We start from the raw sequence: 22,805 nt of genomic DNA on the forward strand, positions 1-22,805 counted from the left end.
TTTGTTCAAAGGGTACTGACTTGTCTGGGGTACACCATAAACGAAAATAAATCACAACTGGTACCCTGTCAACAAATTATATTCCTTGGAGCAAGCTTGAATACAACTTCCCAGATGGCTTTCCTCACGCCAGAGAAACGGATTCATTTGACAACCTACTTCAAACAAGTGGCCATAAAAACCCAGTTATCTGCAAGGCAAATACTGCAAGCCTTGGGGTTCATGGCTCCTGCATTCTTCTAATTCCATATGCAAGGCTGCATATGAGGAAACTGCAATGGTGTCTCAAAAGCCTATGGTGTCAACATTCACAGGATCTAGAGGCAGTGATTCCTATCATACCTTGCCTACGCCTAGAGTTCCTTTGGTGGGCAGAGGTCTGCCACCAAAACGGGACTACCATTCACTCTACCCCCTGCCTTCCAAACCTTAACAACAGACGCATCAGACTATGCATGGGGAAGGGGGCCCACCTGGCCGGGAAGTGCATTCAGGGCAAATGGAACCCAAGTCAAATGCACCTGCATATCAATCAAAAAGAAATGTTAGCTGTACAGCATGCTCTGACAGCCTTCAAGGACCACATTATTCCAGGACAATTAATGATAAAGATGGACAAACACCACTGTTAGGTGGTACATAAACAAACAGGTGGTACACATTCTTGCCCCTCTGCAGACTAGACATTGCATTGTGGAACACAGCCCTGAGCTATCAGGTGCATTTACAAGCTCAGTTCCTGCCAGGAAAACTAAATACACTGGCAGACGAACTAGACAGAGACCTCATGGACCCACACAAGTGGAAAGAACCAAGGATTTTCAACATGTTGACAAGCAAATGGGGGAGCCCAGATATAGATCTATTTGCCTCCCCCCAAAACTATCAGTTGGACAAATTCTGCATAGACTCCCCACAAACAAGCTTGGAAAGTGGATGCTGTATTCTTCAGCTGGAAAAAACTGTCAGTTTATGCCTTTCCTCCTCTGCCTCTGCTCTCCAAAGTACTACTAAAGATCAAACAAGACAAATCAAGGACGATTTTGATTTCACCAGACTGGCCACACCAACACTGGTAGCCCCTCTTGCACAGTGTCACTGTAGACCCCATGGCACCTGCCTCAGACTCCTACTCTATTGTCTCAGCAGGAGAACCAAATTCTGCATCCTCAACTTCAAACACTGAATCTAGCAGCCTGGCTAATTACATAATTTCTTCTTTACCATCCCTCAGTAAACCAGTGATGGATATAGTTTTAGAGGCAAGGAGGCCTAGTTCCAGAAAGTCTTGCACTGAAAAATGGAAAAGATTCTGTGCCTGGAACCAATCTCAAGGGATGAGCACAACAGTGCCCAATTTACCTCAGATCTTACAATACTTAACTGAGATGTTTCATAAGGGCCTATCTTTCTCCTCCATCAAAATTCACGCCTCAGCCATCTCAGCTCATTATAACACAGAACCACCCCTCTTCTCTCATTCACTGCTTAAGCAGCTCCTCAGAGTGGCCAAAAATCTATGACCACCCAGGAGAGCTCCAACTCCAGCCTGGAACCTCAACTTTGTATTGGAAAAGCTCACCCTTCCTCCTTTCGAGCCAGCTGCCACTGCAGACTTAAAATTCCTTTCTTGGAAAACAGCTTTCCTTTTAGCAATCACTTCAGCAAGAAGGGTATCTGAATTACAGGCCCTCATGGCAGTGGAGCCTTTCATCATCTTTCATGCAGACAGGGTGTCCCTCAGGACCAATCCCTCCTTCATGCCCAAGGTGGTATCCAATGTGGCCCTTAATTAGTCCATGCATTTGCTAACCTTCTTTCCTAATCCACAGAACAAAGGGGAACGGATGCTGCACTCCTTAGACGTGCACAGACAACTTAGAATGTTCATAGTGTTTGTGTTGCAGTCATTACACTTGGGTTATCCTGCTGGCAGGCTACCCACAGTTGGCCTGAATTCCAAAGTCCTGGTCCGGCATCAGTTGCTGTCGCCTCTTCCCTGACGTCAGTGCGCCAGGGGTATAAAAGATGCAGCTGACGCCATTTTCTTCAGTCTTTCTTGCCGCGCGGTGCCCGAAGCAAAAGCAGTTCGCAAGTACCGGTCGGCCGACTCCTGAGATTTTCTGAATTGAATTTCAGATCCTAAGTCTTCAATAAAGCTAAGTACCCCTTTGGGGAAACTTTTTTCTTGATCTAGACCGATGTCAGAAAAAGTTAACAATTGTATTTCTTGTGGGAAGCAAATACCTCATAAGGATTTTCATTCTTACTGTATTCCTTGCCTAGGCCCTGACCACGACGTTGCTAGTTGTTGGTTTTGTGCTAGATTTAACTAACGCATTATTAAGCGTTGGTACGATTTTGCATTTCATTACTTTGGCCGTAGGTTTAACTACATAATGCCCTCGGAACAGCCGACGACCGGAGTTCATAAAAAGCGCAAGAAAAAAGAAAAGGACAGGCATCCAAGGTCCAAAACCGACTACAAAGCCTCTTCTAGGCCTGTCATCGCTTCGCCGGTTCTCAGGTGCTTTCGCTGCCCCCGACACCCACTACCTCAGAGCCACAGGCCGCCTCCGACTCCCACGTGGAGACAACTAGGCCTCTGGATACTCAAGTTATTGGGCCTTCGGAAACTAATCCCTCAGATGGGTCTGGAGCCGCTGAGCAGGCATCTGCTTCTGAGGGTGTTTTCAGACCTACACAGCTTTATATCAAGCCAACTTCAGCATCCAAGACAAAGACTAAAACAGCTTTAAAGACATGGAAACATGTACAGCATTCTCCAGGACAGACTTTCATGCCTAAGAAACAGATGCTCAAAATGGCCGAAGACCCTAATTACTTTGATCAGGGATTCCTATCCCCCTCCTGATAAGAGGCCTAGGCAAGACACTGAGTATGATTCCTTTGATCAGGTTTCCATTTCCTCTGACTCCTCTTCAGAACAGGGATATTCTATTCCTCCATATGAGGATTCTGATGCTGAAGAATCTATTCCTTCAGCTTCTCCTCCTGAGGATTATTCCTTTGAGGAAACCCTGCATACCGTGAGGGAGCATTTCCACTGGGAGAGCCAAGATTATTCAGAATCTAAGAAAAGGCTCAGAGACTTTCTTCTTCTACCTCAGCACAGACCTCTTGCTATTCCTCCTGTTCTAGACATTGTAGATGATGTATTTTCAGAGTCCGGACTGTCTCCCGACTCTTTACCTCCTGCACCTGTTAAGCCAGACCAATACTACAGGGTTCCAGATTCTCATAAATTTCTATATAAAAACCCTGCTGCTGACCCAGAAACTATATCTCAGGGTCCCAAAGGGGTCAAGGCCTCTACTGCAAAAAACCCTGTCCCCTCAGATAGGGATTCAAGGGCACTGGACAGATGGGGGAAAAAAGTTTACACTTCTGCTACCTTGGCTGTAAGGGCTTTAAATTGTCAGTTTCGTATGCTTAAATATCAGCAATACTTGATGTCACTGCTAAAACAGAAAATGTTGACAAACTCTGACTGTTCTGAGAACAATGAAATGCAGGATTTATTGCATGCAGCTGAACAAGTGGGGAAGCATACTTTGCAATGTGGTTTTGATTCTCTGGAGGCCTCTTGCAGGGCCGCAGTTACAGATTCTGTCATTAGAAGGCATGCTTGGTTAAAGGAACAGAATTTGCCTGATCGTGTTAAGGCAAAATTATTGGATGCTCCATTATAGCATGATACTTTGATGTTCAGGCAGAAGAGGTGTTGAAGAAAATGGAGGATAAAGCTAAATCTATGCAGACAGTAAAGGATTTCTTACAGGTACAGCCACCCAGATTTAGCAGGAACTGGCCTTCTAAGAATTGGTCCTTTCCAGTGTCAGACAGGCCACAAAGAGGCAGATACAGACGCCCTAGAGGCTCATACAGGCCCAAACAATGGGGTGCTTCTACCTCCAAAAGCGGAGAAGACAAATCACAGCCTTATAGGAAACGGTTCCAATGACTTCCCTCTGCCAATGCCAAGCACTTATCTTTTGGCAGCACCCTTGGGGGAAACTAGCACTTTTTTCACAAAATTGGCACATGATCACCCCGGACAAATGGGTCTTAAATATAGTCTCTCTGGGCTACAGGTTCTACTTTCACACCCTTACAAAGGCAAAAGGTATGCCAGACCTGCCACACAATCAATGGGTAGAGGCACAAAAACAAGTTTCATCTCATGGACATGAGGGCTATTCAGCCAGTGCCACAACAAGAGCAAGGACAAGGAATTTACTCAAGTCTTTTCATAGTACCAAGAAAGGACAAAGCCTGGAGACCAATTCTGGACCTGTCTAGTCTAAATACTTTTCTGGATGTTCCAAAATTCAAAATGTTGACTCTGCAGCAGCTTCTGCCCATGCTGGGCAAGAAGGCTTGGCTTTTAACTTTGGACCTCAGAGGCATACCTGCATGTGCCAATCAGACAAACTTGCAGAAGATACCTCAGATTCTTAGCTGGCTCAATGCACTACCAATTATCTGCACTGCCCTTTGGCTTATCTACTGCACCCAGGGTCTTCACAAAATGCCTGGCACCAGTAATTGCATTTTGCAGACAAAGAGGAATTCAAATATATCCCTAATTGGACGACTGCCTTATTCAAGCAGAGACCAAAGACATTCTACTAAAGCATCTGGTGTTTGTAAAAAGATTACTAAATTGCCTAGGGTACACAGTAAACGAAAACAAATCAAAACTAGTACCCTCCCAAGAGATAATATTCCTGGGTGCAAGCTTAAATACAACTGCCCAGATGGCTTGTCTCATGCCAGACAAACAAAGGCAACTGACTTCTTACTTCGAAAGCATGGCAACAAAGACCCAGTTATCTGCAAGAAAAATTCTGCAGGCTCTGAGCTACATAGCATCCTGCATTCTACTAATTCCATATGCAAGACTGCATATGAGGAAACTACAATGGTATCTAAAAAGTGTTTGGACTCAACATTGCCACAGCCTGGAAACATTAATTACTCTCATTCCCTGCCTGCAACAGGAGTTTCGATGGTGGGCACAGGCCAGTCACCACAACAAGGGACAGCCATTCACTTTACCCAGGCAGACACTAACAACAGATGCATCAGATTATACCTGGGGGGCACACGTGGCAGGGAAATGTATTCAGGGCACATGGCCCACAAGCCAGATGCATCTTCATATCAATCAAAAAGAGATGCTTAACGGTACAGAATGCCCTGATAGCCTTTAAGGACCTACTTCATCCAGGACAACTGCTGATAAAGACGAACAATACTACAGTCATGTGGTACATAAGCAAGGAGGCACACACTCCTACCCCCTCTGCAGACAAGCCATGACTTTGTGGAACACAGCACTGACTTATCAAGTACACCTGCAAGCACAGCTCCTGCCAGGAAAGGCGTACTTTGGCAGACGAACTAAGCAGAAACCTCATGGATCCTCATGAGTGGAAACTAGATCCACAAATCTTCAGCATGATAACAGGAAATGGGGATGCCCAGACATAGACCTATTTGCCTCCCCTCACAACTGCCAGCTACAGAGATTCTGCAGTCGGACTTATCACAAACAAGCATGGAAAGTTGGACGCCCTTTCATTCGGCTGGAAAGTCCTTACAGTATATGCCTTCCCTTCTCTGCCCCCCCCCCCCCAAGGTACTCCTAAAGGTCAGACAAGAGAAGCCAAAAATTATCCTGATTGCCCCAGACTGGCCACGCCAGCACTGGTACCCATTCCTAAAGAGCTTGTCTCAAGGCCCAGCCTGGACATTACCTCAAATTCCTCATTTGCTGACCCAACAAAACAATCAAATTCTGCACAGCCAACTGAGAACCCTAAATCTGGCTGCATGGCGGATAATGTAACCATTCAGAACACACCTCTCTCTAAAGCAGTTATGGATGTTGTTTTGGAGGCCAGGAGGCCCAGCACCAGAAAATCTTATGCAGAAAAATGGAAGAGATTCTGTGCTTGGAACCAGGCACAAGGAATTGACGCACTCGTACCAAATATTCCTCAGATTTTACAATACCTAACTGAGATGCTGGACAAAGGCCTATCCTTCTCCTCAATTAAGATCCAGGTCTCTGCCATTTCAGCTTATTACAATACGGACCCACCTATTTTTTCTCATCCACTGCTAAGGCAGCATCTCAGAGGGGCCAAAAACATAAGACCTCCAAGGAGAGCTCCAATACCTGCATGGGACCTCAATTTTGTCTTGGAAAAACTCACACTGCCTCCTTTTGAGCCAGCCAATACAGCTGAGATAAAATACTTATCATGGAAAACAGCTCTTCTCCTAGCAATAACTTCAGCAAGAAGAGTCTCAGAGTTACAGGCACTAATGGCTGTAGAACCTTTTATTTTCCATCCGGACAGGGTTTCTCTAAGGACAAACCCAACATTTATGCCTAAGGTGTAGTGTCCAGTGTGGCTCTTAACCAACCAATACATTTTGCCTACCTTTTATCCAAACACGCAGAATAAGGGGGAGAGACTTCTGCATTCTTTGGACATACACAGACGGCTACGCTTTTACTTGGACAAAACTAAAGCTTTCAGAAAGACTGAGCAACTCTTAGTGGCATATGCTGCAGGATTGCAAGGAAGAGCTATTTCAAAGCAGACTATTTCAAAATGGATAGGCCACTGCATTCGCTTCTGCTATTCACAACATGGCAAATCAGTGCCTAAGGGTATTAGGTCACATTCTACCTGAGCAGCAGCCACTTCAGCAGCCTTCCTCAGAGGAGTACCAACCAAGGACATTTTGGAAGCTGCAACCTGGACTTCAGTGCACACTTTTACAAAGCACTATCACTTACCTCTTTACTCTAAATCCAGAGCAGGCTTTGCCACTGCAGTTCTGCAGGGCCTCATAGCCACTCCTAATTCTATTTAGGCCCAGCCACCCAACCTCAGCTTTGGGATTCAACCCAAGTGTAATGATTGCAACAGTGAAATACGATGAACATAGTACAGTTGTGTACCTACCATAAATGTAGATGTTCGAGTGTATTCACTGTTGCAGTCCAGGTTACCCTCCCACCATCCCCCTTTCATTGCTGGGACTTATCTATACTTCTCTATCTATACAACCTATGTGGTGTATTTGCTTGTAGATGAAGGTTATGTGCATGCTTTTTTATGATCAGCATTTTTTTAGCCTACCCTTTTGGGGGCACCTGACATCTGGGGCAAGAAAAACTGAAGAAAATGGTGTCGGCTGCCACTTTTATACCCCTGGCGCAATGACATCAGGGAAGAGGCGACAGCAACCGACGCCAGACCAGGACTTTGGAATTCAGGCCGACTGCAGGTAGCCTGCCAGCAGGATTTAACCCAAGTGTAATGACTGCAACATTGAATACACTCGAACATCGCATTTATGGTTAGGTACACAACTGTACTTTCTACTTAGAACTAAACCTCAAAGGAAATCTGACCAACTGCTGGTTGCATTTGCTGCAGGGGCAGAGGGGAAGGCTATTTCAAAGCAAACCATTTCCAAATGGATATGCCATTGCATTCTTTTTTGCTGCAAACACCATGGAAAACCTATCCCATAGGGGATCAGACCCTACTCTACCAGGGCTGCATCTACCTCTGCAGCCTTTCTCAGAGGCGTCCCTACCAGGGATATCCTAGAAGCTGCTACTTGGAGTTCTGTACATACTTTCACCAAGCATTACCATCTGCCAATTTTCTCTAAATCCAGAGCTGGCTTTGCCACTGCAGTCTTGCAGGGCCTTTTAGCTGGTCCTAATTCTATTTAAATTCCTGCTCCCATCCTTAGCTTTGGGAATCTACCCAAAAGTGATGACTGCAACAGTGAAACACGAAGAACATAGTACAGTTGTGTACACTTGCCATAAATGTAGATGTTCGAGTGTATTCACTGTTGCAATCCTGGTTACCCTCCCTCCAGCCCCCTTCTTTTTCTTTTTTGGATATACCTCTACTTTCCTTTACTATCTTCAAAAGCTTTTTGGTTTATTTGCTTTTTTGTTGGAGGTATAACCTTGTATGTTTATAGATTTAATTGCTTCCCATTATGGGGGCACCTGACATCTGGGGCAAGAAAAACTGATGTAATGGCGTTGGCTGCATGTTTTATAACCCTGATGTCATGGAAGAAGGGACAGCAACCGACACAGGACCCAAGACTTTGTTAATCAGGCCGACTGAGGGCTACTGCACGCAAATAACCCAAAAGTGATAACTACAACAGTGAATGCACTCGAACATCTACATTTTTGGTAAGTGTACACAACTGTACTGTCTTACTGCAGCATCTTGAATTCACTGTCCCCTTCCTCCAACACCTGGAATTAATTATCGATTTCAGAAAATTTTCCTTCACCTCTCTGAAAACTTAGTTTTCTTGGGTTGTAGACTAAATGCAAAATGCATGCAGTCCTCCTTACCATAGGAAAAAGTGCAGAGCCTCACTCGCTTTCCTGTCCCTAATCTGTTTCCATGATTGCTCAGCCAGGGAGATTCTGTGATCAGAACACTAGAATGTAGGGCAGCAACCATACCAGTGCTTCTATTTGTCAAGTTGCATATGAGGAAAATTCAGTGATAACTGAAAAATGTAGATCCCAACACTTACCCTACTTAGATGCACATTTTTCTCTCATGCATTGTCTCAAGAAGGAGATCCTATGGTGGGTGACAAAGGTAAACCTCAATCCAGGCATGCCTTTCAAGGTACAGACCCCAGGTCAAGAGTTGTACACTGACTCATCAGATGAGGCTTGGGGGCATGGACCAGAGTCCATAAGGTACAGGGTTACTGGCACTGCAACCTTAAAGTGCGCATTGATCAGAAAGAGAAGATCCTCATTCAGGCTCTACAAGTTTTTGCCCTCCTATGGAAACCAAGATTTCTAAGAGTTTTCACAAACAACACAACAGTCATTTGGTACACAAACAAGAAAGGAGGAACCTGATCTTTCCAGTTATGCAAGTTGGCTCAGATTGCTTGGTACCTTGCCACCAAGGCAGGTATAGTTCTTCAAGCAGTGTACTCCCCATACCAGGATGTCGTCCTTGCAGACGCTCTCAGCAAGTCCATCAAAGACAGCAGGAATGGGTGCTCAACAAACAGATCTTCCTAGACTGTAGGTAGGGAGCACAACAGGTAGACTTATTTGCCTCGAGGAGCAAAAAAACAGCTCCGTGTGTTTCTCCAGGAGGAGAAATGCGTTATCTTTCCAGTAGACAGTGAAGTTTCTTTATGCATTCCTTTCACTTCCTCTACTACCAAATGTTCTGCTAAAGATTCAAAAGAAAAGCAGAAATTCTACTAGTAATTCCCTTTTGGCCAAGGCAGCATTGGTTCCCCATTCTCTATAAATTGGCCAGGGGCAAGCACCACAAGCTAGCCCACAAAGTGGACCTGATCACACAACAGAAGGGCCTATTGCTTCATCCCAACCTAATCCTATGGACAAGTAGGATTCTGTTCCCTTCCAGACACCTATTTTCTGAGGACAAGCTCTGGATTCTCCAGGAGGCAAGGGGACCCACCACACGAAAATCCAACATAGCCAAGTGGAAAAATGTTTTCAATATGGTCTCAAGCAAACAATCACAGCCCTATAAAATCGGAAGTTCCTCTTGTATTATCCTGTTTGTGTGAGCTCTTGAAAAGCTGCCTGACTCAAAACCCACTTTTCAGCCATTTTGGCCTGTCTTCCCCTCAGTGTACCAGTTATGTCCAGGTTTGAAGTCAAACAATTTTTAAAAGGTATTCTGCACTTAAACCCTCCACGAAAACCTTTGCCTCACCCAGGATCTCTTGTTTGTGCTGGAAAAGCTCACCCTGACTCCTTGTGAGACAGCTGATGTTCATCGTGTTACACTGCTGCAGTCATTACACTTGGGTTATCCTGCCGTCAGGCGGTCCCACAGTCGGCCCAAGTTCCAAAGTCTTGGTCCGGCGTCAGTTGCTGTCGCTTCTTCTCTGACATCAGTGCACCAGGGGTATAGAAGATGCAGCCGAAGCCATTTTCTTCAGTCTTTCTTGCCGTGCGGTGCCCGATGCAAAAGCAATTTGCAAGTGCCGGTCAGCCAACTCCTGAGATTTTCATTCCGAATCCAGAACCGAAGTCTTCTACAAAGCTAAGTACCCCGTTGGGGAAACTTTTTCTTGCCTCAGACCGATGTCAGTAAAAGTTAATAATTGTATTTCTTGTGGGAAGCAAATACCTCATAAGGATTTCCATTCCTGTTGTATCCCATGCCTAGGCCCAGACCACGACATCACAGGTTGTTGGTTTTGTGCTAGGTTTAACAAGCGCACTATTAAACGGTTTGATTTTGCCCGACATTATTTTGGCAGAAAATTCAATTACACCATGCCGTCGGAACTTCCGACGACAGGGTTACACAAAAAAGACAAGGACAGGCATCCGAGGCCCAAAACTGACTACGAAGCCTCTTCTAGGTCAGTCGCCGGTTCCCCGGTTTTCAGCGAGGCGCCTTCGCAGCCCCTGACTACCGCTTCTTTGGAACCACAGGCTGCCTCTGACTCCCACATGGAGATGGCTGGGCCTTCGGATACATCAGACTTGCGGCCTACCGGGACTAACCTTTCAGAGGGCTCCGGAGTAGCCGAACAACCCGCAGCTTCAGAGGGTGTTTTTAGGCCTACTCAGTTAACCATTAAATCTTCAGTTAAGCCTAAAACAAAGAAACAACTTCAGCATTCACCAGGACAGGCCTCCATACCTAAGAAACAGATGCTCAAAATGGCCGAAGACCTAATTACTCTAATCAGGGGGTCCCACCCTTCCCCTGAAAAAAGGCCTAGACAGGATGCAGACTGTGACTCATCCGACCAGGTGTCCATCTCCTCGGATTCATCCTCAGACCAAGGATACTCTTTACCCCCTTATGAAGATTCTGATGCTGAGGAAATGTATTCCTTCAGCCTCTCCACCAGAGGACTACTCCTTTTGTGAAACCTTACATACCATGTGGGACCATTTCCATTGGGAGGGCTGGGATTACTCAGAATCCAAGAAAAGGCTCAGAGATTTTCTTTTATTACCTCAACACAGACCCCTTGCTATTCTGCCAGTGTTGGATATTGTGGATGATGTTTATTCTGAATCCAGTTTATATCCTGATTCTTTACCTCCTGCTCCAGTTAAGCCAGACAGATACTAGAGTCCCTGACTCGCACAAATTCCTTTATAAAAGCCCTGCTGCTGACCCTGAAACTATTTCCCAGGGTCCCAAAGGGGTAAAGGCCTCTATAGCAAAAAATCCAGTCCCCTCTGACAGAGATTCCAGAGCATTAGACAGATGGGGGAAGAAAGTGTATATATCTGCAACATTAGCAATGAGAGCCTTAAATTGCCAGTTTCACATGCTTAAATACCAGCAATATTTGATGTCTCAGTTGAAACAAAAAATGCTTCCAAATTCAGATCTTCCCAACTGTAAGGAAATGCAGGATTTATTGCATGCAGCTGAACAAGTGGGAAAACATACTTTACAATGTGGTTTTGATTCCTTAGAGGCCTCCTGTAGAGCAGCAGTTACAGGGTCTGTCATTAGAAGACATTCTTGGTTAAAAGAGCAGACATTACCAGATCATGTTAAAACAAAATTATTAGATGCACCTTTGCAGCAGGATGTTTTATTTGGAGTTAAGGCAGAAGAGGTATTAAAGAAAATGGAGGATAAAGCAAAATCTATGCAAACGGTGAAGGATTTCTTACAGGTTCAGCCTCCTCGATTTAGCAGAAATTGGCCAACAAAGAATTGGTCCTTTCCAGTTTCAGACAGACCCCAAAGGGGCAGATACAGACGTCCAAGAGGCAGAGGTCAACCACAAGGTACCTACAGGCCTCGACAATGGGGTGCTTCAACCCAAAAAGAAGGGGAAGACGGGCCTCAACATTATAAGAAACAGCCCCAATGACTTCCCACTACAGCTGCCAAACATCTTTCTCTTGGCAGCCCCCTTGGGGGGAAAACTGGCACTTTTCAGTCACAATTGGCAAATGATCACCACAGACAAATGGGTTCTCAATATTGTGTGTCAAGGTTACAGGTTCCACTTTCACACTCTGCCAAGGTTAAAAGGAATGCCAAATCTGCCACCAAATCAATGGGCAGAGGCTCAGAGACAAATTACAGCACTCATGGACATGAGAGCTATTCAAAAGGTGCCAACACAGGGTCAAGGACAAGGATTTTACTCAAGACACTTTCTGGTTCCTAGAAAGGACAAAGCCTGGAGGCCATTCTGCATCTTTCTTCTCTAAATACTTACCTGGATGTTCCGAAATTCAAAATGTTGACACTACAGCAGCTTCTTCCCATGCTGGGCAAGAAAGCTTGGCTCGTAATTTTGGACCTCAAGGAGGCATACCTGCATGTCCCTATCAGACAAAATTGCAGAAGATACCTCAGATTCTTAGCAGGTTCAATGCATTACCAATTCTCTACACTGCCCTTTGGCTTATCTACTGCGCCCAGGGTCTTTACAAAATGCCTGGCACCAGTAATTGCATTTTGCAGACAAAAAGGAATTAAAATTTACCCATACTTGGACGACTGCCTTATTCAAGCAGAGAGCAAAGACATTATTCTAAAGCATCTGGCGTTGGTAAAAAGACTGCTAATTTGCCTAGGGTACACATTAAATGAAAAGAAATCAAAACTAGTGCCCTCACAAGAGATAATATTCCTGGGTGCCAGCTTAAATACAACGGTCCAGATGGCATATCTCACGCCAGATAAGCAAGGACAACTGACTTAATATTTCCAATTGATGGCAACAAAAACCCAACTCCCTGCAAGAAAAATTCTGCAGGCCTTTGGTTACATGGCATCTTGCATACTACTAATTCCATGTGCCAAACTGCATATGAGGAAACTACAATGGTACCTAAAGAGTGTCTGGTCTCAACACTGTCACAGTTTGGAAACAGTGATACCACTTATTCCCTGCCTTCAACAGGAGTTTTGATGGTGGGCTCAAACCTGTCACCTCAACAAGGGACAGCCTTTCACTCAACCCACAGCCAGGCAAACACTGACAACAGATGCTTCGGATTACGTCTGGGGAGCACACATGGCAGGAAAATGTATTCAGGGCAAGTGGCCCACAGAACAAAGGCATCTTCACATCAATCTAAAAGAGATGCTAGCTGTACAAAATGCCCTTATAGCTTTCAAGGACCTTCTGCATGCAGGGCAGCTACTGCTAAAGACAGACAACACCACAGTTATGTGGTACATAAACAAGCAAGGGGGCACTCATTCATATCCCCTCTGCAGACAAGCCATGACCTTGTGGGACACAGCTATAACCTATCAAGTTCATCTGCAAGCACAATTCCTGCCAGGGAACAAAAACACACTGGCAGACGACTTAAGCAGAAACATCGTGGATCCGCACGAGTGGAAATTACATCCACAAATGTTCAGGATGATAACACAGAAATGGTGGAGCCCGGACATAGATCTGTTCGCATCCCCAATGAATTGCCAGCTACAGAAATTCTGCACAAGGACTTACCACCCACAAGCATTGAAATTGGATGCCCTCTCATACAGCTGGAAAAACCTACAAGTATATGCTTTCCCACCAATACCTCTCCTTTCAAAGGTACTCATAAAAGCCAGACAAGAAAGGCCAAAGATGATCCTGATTGCCCCAGACTGGCCACGCCAGCACTGGTACCCAATCTTAAAGAACTTAGCACAAGGACCACCATGGATTTTGCCTCAAGTCTCACAACTTCTGACTCGGCAAAACAATCAGATACTTCACGGCTAGCTCAAGACTTTAAACCTGGCTGCATGGCAGATTCCTTAGTCAAGCAAACAATGCCTCTCTCTCCAAAGCTGTTATGGGTATCATTATGGAGGCCAGAAGGCCTAGTACCAAGAAAGCCTATTCGGATAAATGGAAGAGATTCTGTGCCTGGAACCAGGCTCACAGCCTTGACCCTCTTGTCCCAAACATTCCTCAGATACTACAATACTTGACTGAGATGCTGGACAAAGGCCTCTCCTTTTCATCCTTTAAGATCCATGCCTCTGCCATCTCTGCTCATTACAACACAGATCCACCAATTTTTTCTCATCCTTTGCTAAAACAGTACCACAGAGGGGCTAAAAACATAAGACCGCCCCGTAGAGCACCAACTCCAACTTGGGACCTCAACTTCGTCTTGGAAAAATTAACTTTACCTCCATTTGAGCCAGCTAACTCAGCAGACCTAAAATATGTCTCTTGGAAAACTGCTCTGCTCCTGGCAATAACCTCAGCTCGAAGAGTTTCAGAATTACAGGCACTAATGGCAGTGGAACCTTTCATCATTTTCCACCAAGACAGGGTGTCTTTAAGAACAAACCCTACTTTTATACCAAAGGTGGTATCAAGTGTGGCTCTAAACCAAACTATTCACTTGCCAACTTTTTATCCAAATCCACAGAACAAAGGGGAGAGACTACTGCATTCATTGGACATACACAGGCAGTTACACTTCTACTTGGACAAAACGAAAGCTTTCAGGAAAACTGAGCAATTATTTGTAGCATATGCTGCAGGAACACAGGGAAAAGCCATTTCAAAACAGACCATTTCAAAATGGATAGGGCATTGTGTACATTTCTGCTATACACACCATGGGAAAACTGCACCTAACAGCATTAGGTCTCATTCCACCAGGGCAACAGCCACTTCAACTGCCTTCCTCAGAGGAGTTCCTACCAAGGACATTTTGGAAGCAGCAACTTGGAGTTCTGTACATACCTTCACCAAGCATTATCATCTGCTCTTTACTCTAAATCCAGAGCTGGCTTTGCCACTGCAGTCCTGCAGGGCCTTATAGCCACCCCTAATGCCTTATAGAACCAGCCACCCTACCTCAGCTTTGGGATTCTACCCAAGTGTAATGACTGCAGCAGTGTAACACGATGAACATAGTACAGTTTTGTACCTACCATAAATGTAGATGTTCGAGTGTATACACTGCTGCAGTCCAGGTTACCCTCCCTCCTTCCCCTCTTACTTGTTGGTACTTACCCTAGTATTCTACCCTTTGCTACCTATGGGGGGTATTTGCTGGTAACAGAAAGTATTTGTTTGCTTTTCTTATGTATGTTGTATTAGCAATTTACATTGCCTACCTTTTTGGAGGCACCTGACATCTGGGGCAAGAAAAACTGAAGAAAATGGCATTGGCTGCATCTTGTATACCCCTGGCCCACTGACGTCAGGGAAGAAGCGACAGCAACCAATGCCGGACCAAGACTTTGGAACTCGGGCCCTCTGCGGGACTGCCTGACGGCAGGATAACCCAGGTGTAATGACTGCAGCAGTGTATACACTCTAACATCTACATTTATGGTAGGTACAAAACTGTACTTTTCTACTCAAGTTCTACACTTGGAAAATATTTGTGGCTTTCCCTCACTTCTAGTAAGAGAATTTCAGAACTTCAAGCACTCATGGCCATTCCTCCCTTTCTTATTTTCCACAAGGACATTGTGTCCCTGAGGGCCAACCCCGCTTTCATGCCAAAAGTGGTAAAGGGATGTCCCTTAGCCAGGCCCTCAAATCTGCCTACTTTCTTTCACAGTATGAAGAACAGGGGTGCAAGTCTCCTTCACTCCCTAGATATGTACAGGCAACCAAGATTCTACCTGGGCAAGGTTGTTTATTTGCAAGTCACATTATTTGTTCCTTTTGTGGACTTGAAGCTGGGCTAGCCAGAATCCAAACAAGCTATTGTTACCTGGCTTTCCAACACACTATGGCAAATCTTTGCCATCTTCTGCAAGGGTTCACTGTATTAAAGCAGTTGCCTCTACTGGGGCTTTCTACATAGGGTTAGTTTCCAGAACCATCCTGGAAGCTTCTACGTGGTCTTCTCTGCACATTTTCAGTAAATACTACAGCCCTTTTCATGTCGAGGACAGCCTTCTCCATGTCTGTCCTTTCCAGCCTGTTTGACAGTTTTCACCTTTCTCAACCATCCTCCCTTCTGTTTCCTTAACCTTTTTGAATTACCAATCTGTATGGGTTAATGCAACAGTGATTTCAATCAGGAGATAGTACAGTTGTGTAAGAACTTACTAGATGTCCTACTGAACACTGTTGCAATATTTCTTCACACCTCCTTCCCCCTTTTCTTGCCAATTTCTTTGTCCCTTCTTTCTGCTGTCCCCTCTCTGGGACTTGGAACTAAAGGAGCCTCCCCTACTAGCTTGACTACTCCTGTCTCATAGTTCTTCAGGCTGCTGGTGTTTTAGATGGTCTGAGGATTTACACTTGTACGTACGCTCATATACCACTGTGCTTGAGAACTGAGATCATACATCATATTATGCTACTGGTAGAACTTAGGCTTTGGTACCCCAACCAGATGTCAAAGGTGGAACCCCATCTGTTTGGATTACTGCAGTAGTGATTAGTAGGGGGCATCTAATGTTATGTTAAGTTTTTGCACAACTATACTTTACCCTATTCCCAAAAGATGTAATTGTTCTAATAAGATACAAGGGTTCCTTTTGATGCATTGTATACAGTTTTCATTTTCTTTTTCCAGTGCCATACCTCCCAGACACCTGGTTAAATGTCACCACATGCTAGTGTAACATGCTGTCAAGGAAAAGTTAAGGGGGAAAAAGTTAAGGCAACTAAATATTTTTATTTGGGTTGGTCTGTTGTCATCCTTCATCCCACCTTTAACATGATCTGATGTTCTTTTCAGTCTCCTTCAACATATGGGGTTACAGATCCAACTTGACCACATATCACAGACTTAAGAATCCAGCTCTTGTGCTCCTCCCTCTACCTATCATGCCGCAGCCAGCCTACAATATCTCGGATTTCATTTGCCACCATCTCGCATGGAAGCAGATCTTCTCTCAGAGCTTGTTTGGGTTGTTTCAGGGGGTTTTTTCCAGTATGTTTTTTTTCCTCAGGAAAACTCTCTACTCTAGTTTTTCATCTATCCTCTCTCTCCCCCTTGTTGACTTTCTCCAGTTGTTTACCATATTTTCTCTGTGTGGTAGTTTTTATTTTTCCAAACATCCTTTCTGCACTTGTACTATTTGTGCCATTGTTGGTACCAATCTTTTCTTGCATTTCTTTCTTGGGTAGTCCTCCTACCATTGTTGGTAGTTTACCTTTTTTTTTCTTAAGCCTATTAAACAAAAAAAAGTTGTGGCCTTTTTCCTTTTTTTCCATTTTTTATCTGTGACCAAGAAACCAACCAGTTTTAAAAATTGCACTTCCTCTGAGCACAAGATTCCAAATTCTGATGCCCACAGGGAGTGCATTTATTGCGTAGTGGCAGCACACCTAAACACGGATTGTTCTATTTTTGGGTCTTTAATTTGAGAGCTATCTCGGATAGAAAAAGTACACTGGTGCTTAAGGGCTTGTTACCACCTTCATCATCTTCAGGTACACAGACACCCCCAGTAAACATCCAAAGTCTGCTTCTGAATCTCGAAAGAGATCCCCTACCTGATTTGCAAAGTCCTCTGCTTCCACCATGGCTTTGTTGGAGCCTCCCCAGAAGATCAGAAGAACTTGTGATCTGTCCACACTGGATCCTAAAAGAAAAACATCAGATCCAACTGTCATACTGATAGTCTCCCAGGCCACACTTGGATCCAAAGACTTCAGATCTGACCATTACTTTAACCATGTCTCTTAGAACCTCACCATAGCTATGCATCTTTGTTGTCCGTTTTCATTCTTCAACTTCCCACCCTCCTTTCCCCTTCTTGTCATCTTCTGGAGTGATCTTACAGCTATTTTGGAACCTTTTGCTCCAGGTTTGAGCAGTAGCTTACTGTGATTTCCTTTTCCTACTCTATCTTAGGGGTCTGTAAGGCAGCAAACTCAGTCTGAGGTATTGTAGGCTGGCTGGGGCATTATGGGTAAAGGAAGGAGCTCGAGAGTTGGATCAGTTAAGTCTGTGATAATTAGCAGCGTCGGATCTGTAACCTCATACATTGAGGAAGAATGAAAATGGACAACACAGATGCATAGTTATGGTGAGTACGTAACTTTCTCTCCATCTTGAAAAATAATACATGTTCTTCATGTAGATCACTATTACAGTAGTTATAAATAATGCCTCTTTCTTTATACAGAAGGCCTGAGATCTGTATCATCTTTCAAGCTTTGTACCCTTCCCCCTTTCCACTAGACAGATGTCTACTTCTTTTGCAATTTCTGCACATTCCTGGCAGAGTAGAAAGGTGAGGTCTGCTCACTCCATCTTTAATTTATTCTTTCTGCAGTATGATTCGCATAAAGTTTTAAGGTATGTGTTGCCAATCCAATGGTTCACCCTGTTCATTCTGAGCTGGCAGATAAGTGTTTTGTTGGAGAACCCTTTTTCTATTTAAAATTGTGCTTTTGTGAATTGTTGGTTGGAGTCCGACATCTTGCATGTTAATAGGGCGTGTCCACCCAAGAAAAGGTCAGCAGGTGTACTTATGATATGCATATACCTTATAAATATTTCCTTACTGTGATTTGTATAGGACCCTGCCATGATGATGATGATATGGTAAATGCTCGGGTTTTAGCTAGAAGACCCTAGGTAACTCCAAGAACAATTTAAATAAGGAAATGCTGAAGGCCCTGAACTGACAAACTAACATGCCTTCAGGTGCTTTGCCTGTTTTGGATTTCTCAGCCAAGAAGACAATATGTGAATTGTCCCTAAGCACAAGAACAGTAAAGAGATGAGGGTTATCTGTTCAGCCTCCAGAAATCTCCCTAGAGTTGAAGATGTCTGATCCATAGAGGCACTTGTGCAGCCCCCAGGTTGGTTCTCTGAATTCTCTGGGACCTCCGGTGTTTCCCCACTTCAGATTGCAATGCAGTTGGAATGCAGAATTTCCTCCTAAGCTAAAGGATGTGATCCCACTTTGCAAATTTAACTGTCTTACTGCTGACACCAGAGTCTAACAGAAACCTCAACAGGGCACTTATCTTATAAAACAGCTTGGTAACCAGCATGGCCGAAGGGTATTCAGATTGACGTTCAACATTAGCGTTCAAACTGGTGGCAGAGAAGTTTTGTGTGTGTGTCCATACGTCACCTTTATGCCCTACACCTTGCACAGGGAACATACGTGTGATGTATAACACCTACAAGTACTAAAGGCTTTGGTATACTGGATGGATGTTGGGCTGTCCTTAGCAGGAGATCCCTTGGGTAAAGAATACTGCAGCAGTGAAGAGAAAAGCATCTACTGTTATAGTAAGTTTTTACGCAACTGTACTTTGAGGTATTGTGTATTTCTGTGATTTATTTTATTCTGTGATCACAAATGTAAGCCTGTGGTTTACATTTGCAGTCCTTTGTTTGCAGTGGTTATCATGTTTGATGTAAAGTATTGTAGTTAAAGTTCGATTTATTGTGTTGCAGTCTATTTCCTCTACCGTCTTTAGTAATGTACTCATTACGCTGCTATACAGATAATTTGCTCAGTTGGTGGTGCAAACTATTGGGTACATGGACTAGCAGGGCTCTCCTATTCCATGACATGCAGCAGTAAAAGGTACGTGCACACACCCCAGCAATGAGAGCTGCAGATAAAAATGGCTGAATTTGAAGGTAGCCAGTCACAAACTTGTGAAGGAGGACTTCCTCACAAAGCACCTTGTATACCGACCTATTTATGGTAGGTAACTGTCTGATACAGAGTTTTCTGATTGAGCTACGTTTTGGATTTTTTTTTTAAATCCGGCTGCTTTGAGTAAGAAAAGTAAATTATGCATTGGAAGTGGTTTGTTGAGTATCTAAAGTGTTTTGTGTTGCAGGCACTTATCTGCACAAAATTGCATCAGTTGATGCTCTAGTAAGTAGGGTGGCTTAGCTTTATTCTTTTCCCCCCTTTAGATTATTGCAGCCCAAGAGGAGATGTTGCGAAAAGAGAAGGAATTGGAGGAAGCCCGCAAGAAGCTAGCAAGGATACGTGAACAGCAGTACAAGTTCTTGCCTTCTGAACTACGGGATGAGGGACAGAATTAAGTCAGAAAAGGGTACCTGGTGAATTACAGTGAAAAACTCAAAACTACCTGCCTTCTCCACTTTTAGTGCGAGGGCTGTCTGTAAACTGCAGTGCCAAGAGCTGATTTAAGGATAAAATGTACTTTTTAAAGCAAAACTGCAAGCAGTCAACACACAAGGCTGAGGATTTTGATCCCCCAGAAGAGCAAAAGCAAGAGGGAAGTTCATTTGTGTTCCTGTTACATTTTCAGACTTTTGGCCATTTCCTTGAAACTCCCTTCACCCAATACAGAGAATTCTGTAATTGTTGCACAGCTATCGCCACTGCAACTGTTTCCTTTGTGGCACATTAAGGATATGGTTTCCACAATGAGCGTCTCAAAGCTTTTCACTGCTTCTTATTTTGAAATTACAAAGACAGACTAACCCACTTCCTTGTATCTGCATTGGTTCAGTGCATCTTTTTGTGCCTTGTCTGCTCTTGATACATTTAGGGAACAAGCCATTATTTAAGTGCATGCGCTTTTCCTGGATGCAGTTGAACCTAGAAAAGTTCCCCCTGCCATTTGTGTCTGTTGTGTGTCCATTTTTTGTTGGCTTTGAAGACTAATCCTTTTTTCTAGCTATAAAGTCCAACATTTCAGTACTGTATTCCAAAGATGGTGTTTGTTCTACACAGGAGTGAACAGATGTCGCATGCAAGATTTCTTCCCCATGCAAGTCCACATACAGTTGGGGTTTATGGTGCAATTGGTTAAATGGTTTTTAAAAAGTAAACTTTTGTATTAATACTTGCACAGATTTAAAAAAAAAACGTATTATACATATTTTCTATGAAATTAAATGGATCTAAGTTGCCTTGAGTCATGATTATGGATTTTACTTAACAGTTGAGGGGGGAAGATTGTTGTATAATTTCATAAAACGGTAACAGTCACACTTAATGCCCTTCGTGTGATGAATGCTTTAAGTGTCCTTAAAACTATCATGTAAACATTTTGTGTGTGTATATGTGCATGTGTGTTTTTTTTTTATTATTATTATGATGTAAGCATCAAAGATGAAGGTTACTTGCTGTAAAGAAGGGCCCTACTTGGAAGTCATGTTGGTCTGCTGGCCGCCTTCATGATCTTTGCATTATAGCAAAAAGTACTTGTGCTACTATTTTGTTATTGCTTTGTAGTGCTTTTGGGATCCCCTTGACATGTCAAACAGAATGAGTAGAAATGAGTAGTCCTTTGTCCGTGTGCATCTTGGAAGGACACGGTTTCAACATTCCATCTTGGTACCTCTGAAACTTGATTAGTAGTTTTTGTACTATTTTGGGGGACTGCCTCTTGTTTGGACCTGGCTCTTCTAATGTGTAAATCTAGGAGAGAAATGTTTACAAATTTTTATGTTTTCTTGGTAGTAAAGTAGGCTGTGACGGTGAAATGGAGCACTACTGAAAGTAAGAAGGGGTATGGCTGAATTGGTTAGAGCAGCAATAATAGTTATTAGTGAATTTCAATTCCTTTCATGGAATTTGGTATGCCTTGTGGTTGTGTTCTGACAGGCATCTCTTTAACACAGGGAGAGTCACTGGTAAATTCAGTCTTGTACACTTGACTGTTGCCTTTTTGTGTTTGCATATTCATTTTTAATAAGTGCCTATGTTTACTTGCTGTAATGATGCCTTTTGTTTTCAGTTAATTTACTAAAATTGTTGAATACATTAAGCCATTTAAGGTGCACTTAAGTACGGTTAACTTATGAACTCTTTTTACATGTTGAAAGGTGTTGGATGTATCTAGGTGTTCCACATAGTGCTGAGTATTGACAGTGGGAGAGTGACTTCTGCTGGCCTGTCCGACTGTCAGTTTTAGCAGCTGGCATTGCTCAAAAAAAGGGTAATTTATTAATTTTTAAAAAAGAAAAAAAAATCCAGTATCCACCATATGTTCACTTGCCGAATTACAGAATTAGTGTTATATTGTCACTGAGCTAATGCCTTCAAATCACGGCTTCTATTTTGATACTGTGTAAGCTTATACTATAAAACTGTTAAGGGATTTAGAAATTTTATTCTAGTTTAACATGTTTTCTTGGAAAGTGTTATGGATAAATAAAGATTTTTTTCACCAGAGTAGCATAATAGTCTTCTAATTAGCTCTGTGTCTACTAATTTATTCTTCCTGTCCGAGATGGGCTGTTTTGGGATATATTAACTTGACACTCAGTGGACAAACCAGAATTTCTTGTTTGCTTATGAGCAAAAGCCAGGATTTCTTAAGCAGGCTGAAAATCTTGCTTTTTACAAAGTGCAGATATGACAGACAAGGGTGGTACAACAATCCAGTACCCATCAAACAGTCAAGTCACACTTAGGTTGTTTTACCTTCAAGTTAGTTACTAGTTTGTTTTGACTGAAATCAGACATATCTTCACATCTGCAGCCTTTTCAATACCAGATGGAACTTTTTCTTCAGTGGGTCCTATTGCTGTCACCTCTGTCGTAGGAATAGGAATGGACAATCCCACCCCTTTATTTTTTTCCACCCTGTGAGAGAACCAGACTAGTTTGAATTCAGGGCGAGAACTGTATTGTATTTCAATAGTGAAATATTTTTCTAGACACCTTTTTTTTTAATCAGATGTTTTTTTTTTCCTGTTTGTCAGGTTCTTAGGTTACTGTCTTTATTTCATCAATGTTTTTGGGACTAGAAAATGGGATCTGCCAGATGGATAATGGTTTTGTCTTTACAGTTTAGACCCATGCCATAAGCCTAAAAAT

At 43.4% G+C, this 22,805-nt stretch overlaps 1 protein-coding gene across 1 annotated transcript in view; it reads left to right on the forward strand.

Annotated features, from left to right (window-relative positions):
* The window catches only part of TLN1 (talin 1), a 3,443,760-nt gene extending 3,421,600 nt beyond the window's left edge, over positions 1–22,160 (forward strand). Inside the window, exon 63 of the mRNA XM_044078439.1 lies at positions 19,922–22,160. Within this exon, the coding sequence (XP_043934374.1) occupies positions 19,922–20,053 (132 nt within the window). The 3' untranslated portion in view covers positions 20,054–22,160. The remainder of the gene's footprint in view (positions 1–19,921) is intronic.
* Positions 22,161–22,805: the final 645 nt, after the last annotated feature.

This window comes from Protopterus annectens, chromosome 1.part1 (genome assembly GCF_019279795.1).
Source record: "Protopterus annectens isolate FY-2018-M chromosome 1.part1, PAN1.0, whole genome shotgun sequence".
NCBI lineage: Eukaryota > Metazoa > Chordata > Ceratodontiformes > Protopteridae > Protopterus > Protopterus annectens.